The 10,734-nt window shown below is 34.5% G+C and overlaps 1 protein-coding gene across 1 annotated transcript; it reads left to right on the top strand.

Moving 5' to 3' along the window:
- The first annotated feature begins 2,282 nt into the window (after positions 1–2,282).
- On the top strand, positions 2,283–10,524 carry LOC150096777 (uncharacterized). Its single transcript, XM_090408714.1, has 2 exons — positions 2,283–2,574; positions 9,424–10,524. Exon 2 carries the CDS (start codon positions 9,436–9,438, stop codon positions 10,522–10,524), a length of 1,089 nt encoding a protein of 362 aa, XP_090264840.1. The 5' UTR covers positions 2,283–2,574; positions 9,424–9,435.
- Positions 10,525–10,734: the final 210 nt, after the last annotated feature.

Here is a 10,734-nt window from a genome sequence, read left to right on the forward strand (position 1 = left end):
CGTGTCAAAAAACATTACTTCCGTATGAGACCAGCGGACTCACCTTTCGTCGAAACAGACCAGATAAAAGTTCCTCACATCACGGACGGGAATCAAGCCTAGGTGCCAACCAATGGGCTTTCTCAATACCGGCTGAGCTGCGGAGACTTCCAATTTCTTATCAAAAAGCTTTAATAAGCATAGGAAAAATACAGAAATTAATATGAATGCGTATCATTAATTGTTATTTAGTAATTTTAGTTGATAAGGAAAACATTATATTGAATTGTGTCTGTATTCAATTGTAATTGAGTTGGCTATACGATAATTGTCATTATCGTATAGTCAACTTCTAATGTAGTTTTTTCGAAAAGCAACCAAAATAGTTTCCCCCACATTTTTCAGCATGAAGAAATGGCTGAATGAAATCAACAAAATTTGGTTCACGGAAAAATTCATCGCGGATATTTTTCTTCGTATAGAAAATTCATCTCGAGAAAATTGAAATAATATTGTAATTACACACATTTATGACAAACTAATGCAAAACAAGGCATATTTTAGAAAATATAGTGTCATTCTGTATTTCTATATTATTTATTTAATTCGATTTTATTCTATTCGATTTAAAAAGTTCCTCCAGTCGCCGACTGGAGGAACTTTTTCTAAGCCTATTTTCGACCGATTCCGGATTTAGTCGATCTCTGGCACGGGCAAGCGGATTTTTCCTCTCGGAAATTCGGGTTTTTCGTCCCGTAATCTCAAGAAAATTGACCGTAGTACTCACATTATTTCAGACAGTAATATATCCTGTTAGGGTTAGGTACCAAGAGATGGCAGCACTTGTTTGTTTGCCAGCCTCTTCATCGGTGGCTGCCTGTAATTAGTGATAGACATGGGCCAGCTCGTTCTGATTGGCTACTGGTGGAGATTGAAATGCCCACTCAGTCTCCAAAAGCTAGATAGGGTATAAAGGCCACGCATACTCCCTATAAGGGAATAAAAGTCGTTGGCTGATTTTTTTTTTCTTTCGATTTTATTTCATTTACAGGGCGTATCGTGCATAGACACTGTGGAACTACAGCTTCCCCAGTTTTTCTTGATATATAAATATATTTATTAATTTATTTATATATTATTCATTTATTTATATATTATTCATTTATTTATATTTGCTTGTAATATTTAATTATATCATCAACAATCCTATACAATTCTCTTATTTTGTATTAAAAATAATAATAATCCATCTTGTACCACTTAGGAGGGCGAAGGACGCTAGGAGCACTGTGTTTACCAGTGTCATATTGCTACGCGCACAAGCGTATGCACATCATAGTGCGATGCGAGCTATTAGTGTAATGTGGCACTGTCCGTAGCGCAGTTCCACTGTTGTTTGTATGTAGTTTGCGCCAGTAGTAGAGTGTTCGTAGTGCATATCGTGTTTACTCCGTCTCTTTAAATATTTGGACATTACAATTAAAGACATAACATTTGTTATAGTTGTTATTTTAGAAAGTTATTGGGGTTATTATAATATATTTTATTTTTAAGTAATTTTGAATTATACTAAACTGTATAATTCAAATTCTTATATAATTCAAAATTCTATAATTTTATCGATGACAAACAATATTTTTTCATGTTTAATTTTTTTTAACCATAATTTTGATATTTTATCTGAACATGTATACACTGTACTTACAGCGTATGTATATATGTATATTTCGAAAGTTGCAGCACTCTCGCGATTTCAAGCCACGAGACGCCACTGTTTATTTATTCTATATAAAGTGAAATAAATATTTTATATTTTACTGATCGGTGTATTCCCTAATTTCGGTTCTAGGATATACATCTTTGATGACTTAATGCAGAGGAGCGATTTTCTTTTCGCCAGCTAGTTCCGATTCGGAGCAAAAACACAAGCGTGCACACACCGACACCGACACCCACACACAAATATACTATATGGTCCCATGAAAATTCATCGAAAGACAGTTTACCGAATAACAATTCTCGAAAGACAATTCATCGAAAAGCAATTGTCGAATAAACAATTAATCAAAGAAAAATTTTACGAGTGGCAATTCATCGGAAAAGTAATTTATCAATAAACAATTCGTCGAACGACAGCTCATCGCATCGTGTAATATAATCAATCAAAAACGAAAACGCCTATATATAGATAGAATATTTATTAATTGATATTTTTCTTCATAATGTGGAAATATGTTGCTGTAAGCAGATGAATTCGTTATTTATCTTTCTGTAGGCTTGCGATTCTGGCGAAAGATTTAAAAGATAATCTAGGAAGGGGAAATAGATGGCTAGAGCCAGTTACAATAAAAGAGGTTTCTAATAATGATGTGAACTGTACTTGACAATTTAATATAGCCAAACGTTAATTATTGCCCAGTATGTATTTCCAAGAATAAACAGTTACCCAGAAATCGCTGCTTCCTGTTTTCTAAAACGTCTTCGCTTTGATTCGCTAGAAGAGTACAAAATTTCGCTGGCAAGGAGGCCCACTGGCTTTTAAATATAAACTGTTGCAGTGCGTTATTCAGATTTTCATTAGGTTGACAAGAAAAGGTAAGGAAAAGTATCGTGTAATATGTAGTCATCTTGGAAGAGCATATTAACTACAGTTTATATTTTCATATTCAGTACAGTGTGATTTTACGTTGTTAATTTATGCTATTTTTATATTTATTGGTTAGATTATTAAAGTTTACTTTATTAATATTATTAATTTATTTATTCGATTTTTTATTTGTTTACATTGTTAAAATATGTCCATGTTGTTATTATGTATAAATATATAATAACTTAGGGCTTGATTCTAACCGTGATATTCTATTTCATAGGGGGAACCTTTTCTGTCTAGGATGCACATACCATTTAATTTCTTGAACAGTGTAGCTCTGTGATAGCTATATATCGTACTCTGTTTTCATTTTGTCAACTTCGTGTGAGAGGTATATTTTACATGAAAATGAATAAAACGTATTGCCATCCTAACAGAGAAAATCGCATGTAGAAGTGTAACTAAAAAAACTTATATTTTCAAAGTATGTAAATATTATCCAACAAGAGTAAGGATTAAAATCAACGAAGAATGACAAAATGAAATGGACCAATAAGTTAGTTTTCGTTTATAGTTTCTTTTTGTTCTGTTATGTTGTTTTTTTTTTTCAGGACACTCGGGTTTTTCATTCTGGAAACCAGGAAACTGGTCATTAGAACACAATGCACTAGACTCATAACCTAGGTTGCTTTGGCCATAGATCTAAATAAACCAACCCAAACCAATCATACCACAAGTGGCGCTCTTGTGGAGATCTATTCTATTAAACTGTGATGACTTTATGCAGCTCTGAACGAATATACAACATTTCTGTTAGTTTAGAAACATATATGGCTTTGCTTTTGGTAGCAATTATGTAGGTTTAGTGATTTATATTAAAACAGACAAAAATTTGCTCAATATACGGTAGAACCTGATATATGTTGCATGCTAAATTTTAGTTCTGAAGTTATGGATGGGGGGGAAAAATCTCAGTGTAATGTGTTACTGCCTCATCAGAAATCCATTCGTAGGCATTTTAATTAATGACAATGCGATACTTTTGGGCTTTTTATCATTTAGTTCACAAGTAAGAAAAATGTTATGTTCTTTTCTGTATTCATAAAAAACCGAATTATATGCTGTTTTCATTCTACGATTGAATTATTTTCTCCTAATCCAATGCTTATAAGTTTTCGTATATAGATAACATAGCAAGTTAGTACGGCGAACGAACTCAGCATCGGAAATCCTGAAATCCTGCCGAAGAAACTAAAACAGGATATTTTGCATACTTCTAATAATAAGTAGATGAGTTTAGTACCGCCTTGAGATATGAAACTCATATACCATCAAAGACATGCATAAGTTCGTGTCACAGTGGGATGTATGTTCTCTCTATGATTCGTAAAAATGTGCTTACAAAAAAAAAAAAAAAAGTTAGCAACTACTAGAAATTTTTTGCAAACCTCAGATTTCAGTCGGAAAAAAGTAAGGAGGCGTATTATTAATTACATGATACGTGCTAATTAGAACGTTTTTTTTTTCATCGAAACATTTTACCTATAAGCCAGGTATATCGACAAGTCATATTGCTTAGTATATAAAAAAATAGGTTCAGCGGGTGTAAAAAAAAAAAAAATAAAATAAAATAATAATAATAATAATGATGATGATTAGTGTAATAAAAATTAAAAATAAATCATGCAATATTCACTGTATTCTAATACGAGAAGCCTGTTTAGAGAAGCTAAAATCAGCGTTTAAAACGGTTAAAATTACAGTAAAGATTCTTGACATAGAGTGTTAGAAGAAACTCATAAAAATAAAATGCAAAGTAGAACTAAACCTATATTTAATTAAAATTATGATTCAAGTTTAATTAATTCTAGCTTCGGTGACTGTTACATTTGTCTAAACAAATGGCAGTGTAATTTCAATATATCAGTAAATGTAGTCGTAGTTCAAATGAAATTATAAAAGAATACTAAAATATTTATGAAATTGAAAAAAATCTGTCAATTATTTAAATATTTACATATTAATTTTGGGTATTTACGATTTCAGTACTTAGATGATATGGAACAATAATAAGTAACATATAGGCATTTTGGTAGAATAGTTTTGATTTTCACTTTTTGAAGCAAATTCTGTTAAATTCTGTGAATATTTTTGTTTCTCACTTGTTTCAGTGAGGGAGAAGATTGAATACTGTAATCAGTGAATAACATAGCGAGAATCAACTAATTCTTTGTGATTATTTCTGTATGTGTGTCCAGTGATTAAGCTTCGCATTAGGAAGGGCCACATGATATCAACTTCACGTGTGGATACTATGAAATTAGTACAGAGAATAGGCACACCTATCCTCTGTACATAATCATTAAAGTTTGCCAGTAATGGGTAAACTTAGCTACATAAGCCGATTTGACTCCCATCCAGCAGATGGGCTCACATTGGTCAGCCACGTGTGGTTGATCCTACAGGGTGAGCGTCGGGTGTCACGACTAGTATCTCGCAACGATGTGCAATAGTCACACAAATCACCCATCAGTGCAATAGCGGGGGACAGTTTGACCACATTACCATTCACCATGCGCTGTAACTTGCTTCGCCTGGGATTCCACAACTGGAGACCAACAAGGATACCCATGATGACGACTAGGCATCGCAAACAACCCCTCGCATGCCAAAGAACGTTGGCAATGAACACTCAACAGATAGAAGAAGGTAGTCTGTAGTGATGAGTACCGTTTATTGATGCATGATGCTGATGGCCGGGTTCGCATTTCGCGTACACAACATGAAGCCCAATCCCGCCTGATTGCACAGTTGAGATTCAACAGGCCGGTGGAGATGGTGTTATAGTCTTTTGTATAGTGCTCTTTTCTGGCATGCCCTAGGTCCTTTGGCGATAATCCGGAAAACACAGCTAGACGATCACCAACCTGCCACATTGTATGGGCCCAAAAACTCCAATGACTATATTCCAATAGAACATCTATTGGTTATGCTAGAACGAGGTGTGAGAACTGCTGGTCGTCCTCCGTAGAATAGGTGTGAATTGACGTAGTTGCGTCATTGGACATGAGTCCAGTTACACATGGAGGATGTTACACACACACACCTTGTGGAATCTGTTCCAAAGTGTCTGCGAGCCGTCATTGCAACGACGGCTTCCAAGACGCGAACCAACGTGTTATTAGGTGGGTTCTCATAATTCAAAGCAAACTCAGTGAATATTGTTCGATCAAAAACCAGAATTTCCTGGAAAAAGGAACACGCTTGTAATTTTCGTACGAGACTAGCTTGTACCATCCCTTAAAATGACCTATAGAAAGTCTGAAGTCATTAGTATTCACACCCGAAACTTTCGGGATTGAATACGGAAACACGATAGACGAGAATCCCACCTTGCGAACAAACAGTTTGAAAAATTATAACTGCAAGTAGAGCGGCTTTGTGCAGCCAGATGAATCCGATACTGGAAATGTAGACAGATACAACTTGTCTTCAGTATCAACAAAGATCTGCAAATTACATTCTGATAAAGTCATGGATAGTCCTCATTTCTTGGAGTTAATGAGAAGAAATATTTTATTTTAGTTTACAGATGAATTTTAGTCATTGTATGAAATCAACGACCATACTTATTGCAAGATCAAAGTGGCTTAAAAAGCTCGATCGTTTTATTCTAGAGAAGGATTTCCAGATTATATACCCCCTTCCCCCCTCTCTCTCTCTCTCACACACACACAAAGAAAAAAATTCATGGTAAGATATCTCACTATCAAACGATGTTCTGAAGATAATTATCAAATAAAAAAATAATAAAATTGCCTTACTTGGTATCTATTATCTTCTTCTTCTTCTTCTTCTTCTCTCTTCCATCATCTTTGTGGATGATGATGAGGCCGAATGAACTCTTGCCAATTCTGTCTGTCCTGGGAGAGCCCAAATAATTCTGTCCAGTTTGGTTTCGCTTGTTGTGATTTGGTTTTCATGTCGTCTTTTATTTTGTCTATCCATCTAATTCTGAGCCGTCCCTTGGATCTTTTACCTTCCATCGTTGTATTCAGGGCTTTAGATGGTAGTCTTTCTGTTCCCATTCTGGTCACATGGCCAAACCATCGCAGTCTTCTTTCTTGAATTTTGTCTATTATTGTTATTTCTTGTTTTAGTCGTTTCCTTATGTCTTCGTTTCTTAGTTGATCCAGCAGAGATAATCCAAGTAATCTTCTTAACAACCGATTTCATTAACTAATAATTTTTCTCTTCAGCCGTTTTGAGATTCCAGCATTCACTTCTACAGAGGAGTATTGGGAGGACCGTTGTTTCATAGATTCTTAGTTTTGTTACTTGTTTGATGTCTCTTGACTTCCATATTTTATTAAGTCGTCCAAAGGTTTGGAATGCTTGACTGATTCGTCTGTCTATATCTTTTGTAATTCCACCATTGTACTCAATAAATCCTCCAAGGTAGGTGAAGTGTTCTACCTGATATAGATTCTTACTATCAATTTAAATTTTCAGATTGGTGCTTCTTTTTCCTATTTGCATAATTTTTGTCCTCCTTTATTTTACCAGAAATTCGCTGTAGAGTTTTTCTGTAGATTTTCTTCAAGTAATGCAATGTCGTCTGGAAATTTTAAATGTGTTACATTTTTCCCATATATTTTGGTTCCCGGAGTCTTCATTGTTTAAGGCCTTATTGGTTGCTTCTTCCAGTGTAAGATTGAACAGGTCTGGTGATAGATTGCATCCCTGTCATACTCCGCTCTCTGTGTGGAACCAGTTGGTTAAGGTGTCCTCCATTCGTACAGCACTTTCAGATTTCTCATACAGATTCTCTATTATTCTTGTGATTTTGTTGGGAATACCGAATTCTTTGATCTTTGATAGTTTTCCATAGTTCTGTTCTACGGATTGAATCAAATGCCTGACGAAAGTCTATGAAATTTATGTAGCAACTTTGGTTGTTCTGTAGTGTCTTTTCTATTGGCTGTCTTATGGTGAATAGTTGATCAATTGTGCTTCGCCCTGGTCTGAAACATGCTTGTTCTTCTGCTAGTGCAAGTTCTAAGCCAGTGCTTCCCAAACTTCTGGATGTCAGGGCCCCCTTTGCAAAAATTAAAATATTTCACGGCCCCCCCTCGAAAAAAATCGTAATAGAGAGATATATTATTATAATATTTATTGTATTTATATTCAATAATACAAAACATACACAGCGAATATTGCAAAAATCAAATGCAAATATTACATTTTTTGCCTGTTACCATTTGGTTCTGAAGACGATGCGGGCTGTTCTGGTAAAATATGAAATACTGTCCTTTTTTTTTTATAAGCCACTTATCCATCTCAGGGTTAAATTTTTTAACGTAGAATAGATTAAATAATATCACCACTTACCGAGTCTGGCACACCACAGAATAATAATAACATGAAATTTGTGAATATTACATGAATAAGGGAATCCCCTGACCAGGAACATTTTTCTCTTTTGTGACTTTTCTCCCTTTATGGTAATTAAGCCAAACGCGAAACAGACAGCAAAGGCAGGTTATTAAAACGTGCATATGATTGGTGCGGTATTAACAAAAGATCGCGCAACTGAAAGATAAAAGCATAGCTGACAATTGAGTTGAAATGCTAACTCTCTTCAACCGAATTCCATATGTGAAACTGCCATAACATTTATTATATATATATATATTACTTAATTTTAACACTTTTACGAATTTTAACACGGTTGGTTGAATTTTATTGCTGCCTTGGGAAATCGAACTCACACATATCTAATTAATAACAATAGTTTTTAGTTAGATACTGTGTTTGCCCATGCAACATATGGTTTTGTTTCAGTCTATATAGCATAGTTTCTGTATGAGGGGACATGTGATTCATTAATTAGTGTGGTTTTATCCCAGTTGTCTCTAATTGCACTATTTGTTGAGAAATATATTACACAGACTCCTCATACCTTATTCACTGGCATAATAAAAGTACTTGTTTTTATTGCCTCTGCAGTATAGTGACTGTTAGGGAGGGCGTGTTGTTTACCACTGCAAGCAGTTACTATCTCCCCACATGAACTTGTTTAAGCTTTTTTTCATGTGTGAAGCATATGAGAAACTTTTATTGGTAACAGAAAACTAGCTCAGATGACAGTGATAATATAAAACGAGTTTTGATATGTATATAAAGTCAATATCAACAGTCCCTGATGATGAAAGGGACAGAAAGATTTGTAGCTTCCCTGGAGAGCATTCGAAGTAAATAGAATTAACCACTACTTTGAAATTAAACATATGAATAAGCAATATTTACTAATATTCATTAAGCGTCGAAATACGCAGGAAGCAAAGTTTGTGAACCAACACCAGTGTGTGAATTTTTCCATTAAAATATGAAAAATAACAAAAAAGAAATAATAAATAACAAAAGTTAAATACGTTTCTTTTAAAATAAAAAAGCTACTTAGTCTTAAAACGTTTTAATTTTGTTTTCATTATTTCACAGCCCCCCTCAACAAAACCTACGCCCCAAGGGGGCCGCAGCCCACAGTTTGGGAAGCGCTGTTCTAAGCGATATATAGAACTGCCACTATCTATTATCACTATACCATTAATTATTATGATCAAATTTATTTCATTTGAAGTGCATATTTTGAGTGTATAAGCACTGTTTTAAAATAACTTTCAGTACTTTTAATACCACCATGCTCTTTTAATATAATTGATTAACAAATAAAACGTTTCAGTTATTTCGAAGTTATCCATGATACTTTGAGGAATCTAATTTTTAGTAAAACTAAAACTGGAATTGATGAATATGACTTATTTTAATTTGTTATTTTTTTTCTTTCCTTGCAGAATCAAACTTCTATGATAAGCTGTACGTCAAATCTCACCAGCATGGTTTTGCCAAATAGTTCGTTTTTATTTAAAATAATCTTCATAAGAATTTCCTGCGGCTTATGTGTGAACGTTACATATGATGAAATAAACTATTTTAAAGCTTCTTGTGCACCACACGATAGTTGCAGTCTCCCAGGAGATAGATCCAATGTAAATCCAAAGCAAATAGAACCACTATGCCGTTGTGACCAAATGTGCTCAGTATATAGGGATTGTTGTGTTGATTCTCCATTCAGGAAATACTATCAGAAATTGCCTCGGTCAAGGTGTTTACCATTAACAAACGATGGAACTGGGATTCACGTGATAAACGCTTGTGCACCTAACTGGGATGGAGATCGAATATTATTCTCTGTGTGCAACGATGCCAGTCAATGGAAATCCAATCCTGTAGTTCAACTTCCGGTAACAAGTATACAAAGCAAAATAACTTACAGAAACCAGTACTGCGCTATTTGTAATAGGGATTCTTACACAGTAGCCTGGATGTTCAACATTGAATGCGATACCCCATATGGTATAAAAAAGTATATTGTCACTCATGAACATTTAAAAAGATGGCCTTCTTATACATATAGCAAATTGTCTAACTGTCGTTGGTCTATCCTCTCTCCTTCAAACCTGGAACACTATTTCAGATATTGCTATTGGAACGTGTTATCAGCTTGCAATAGAAACTGGCGAAATGACTTAATTCGACAGAAATGCTATGCGTACCAAGCACTAATCGTACACCTTCCATCTAATCGATTGTTTAGGAATGTGCATTGTGCTATTTGTAATAATGTTGTTAACAATGATTATATTTGTCCATCCACATCATCATCATCATCATCATCATCACCCTCATTTTCGCAAGATCCTATTGTTGGTGGTTCATTAATAATTATTACTGATCTCTTTGATATACATCAACCTCGACCTCACTCGAATACGAGATCTCCTGATCGGTGGCCAGATGATGTGGAAAGAAATATCAAATTTACTTGTAGCTTCGAAGGTTACAAATATATTAACGGGAAATGCAGGAATATTAAAGAGGGGACATGGTATTAATTGAATTCGATTAGGTTCAGTTTTGTAACCCCTTTGATAGTACATGTCAGGAATTTGATGATGATGATGATGATGATACGTTCATTTACTCTAACTATCTTTTTTTTTAATTTCCTGTTACGTGATTTATTCCAGCTGGAATAAATTCTCAAAAACCAGGAAATCTTAAGAAAATATATCTTCAGCAAGTGTATTTCTAATTGTTATTGA

This window comes from Typopeltis vanoorti, chromosome 18 (genome assembly GCF_054136105.1).
Source record: "Typopeltis vanoorti isolate ZY-2024b chromosome 18, IOZ_Tvanoo_1.0, whole genome shotgun sequence".
NCBI classification, from domain to species: Eukaryota; Metazoa; Arthropoda; class Arachnida; order Uropygi; family Thelyphonidae; genus Typopeltis; species Typopeltis vanoorti.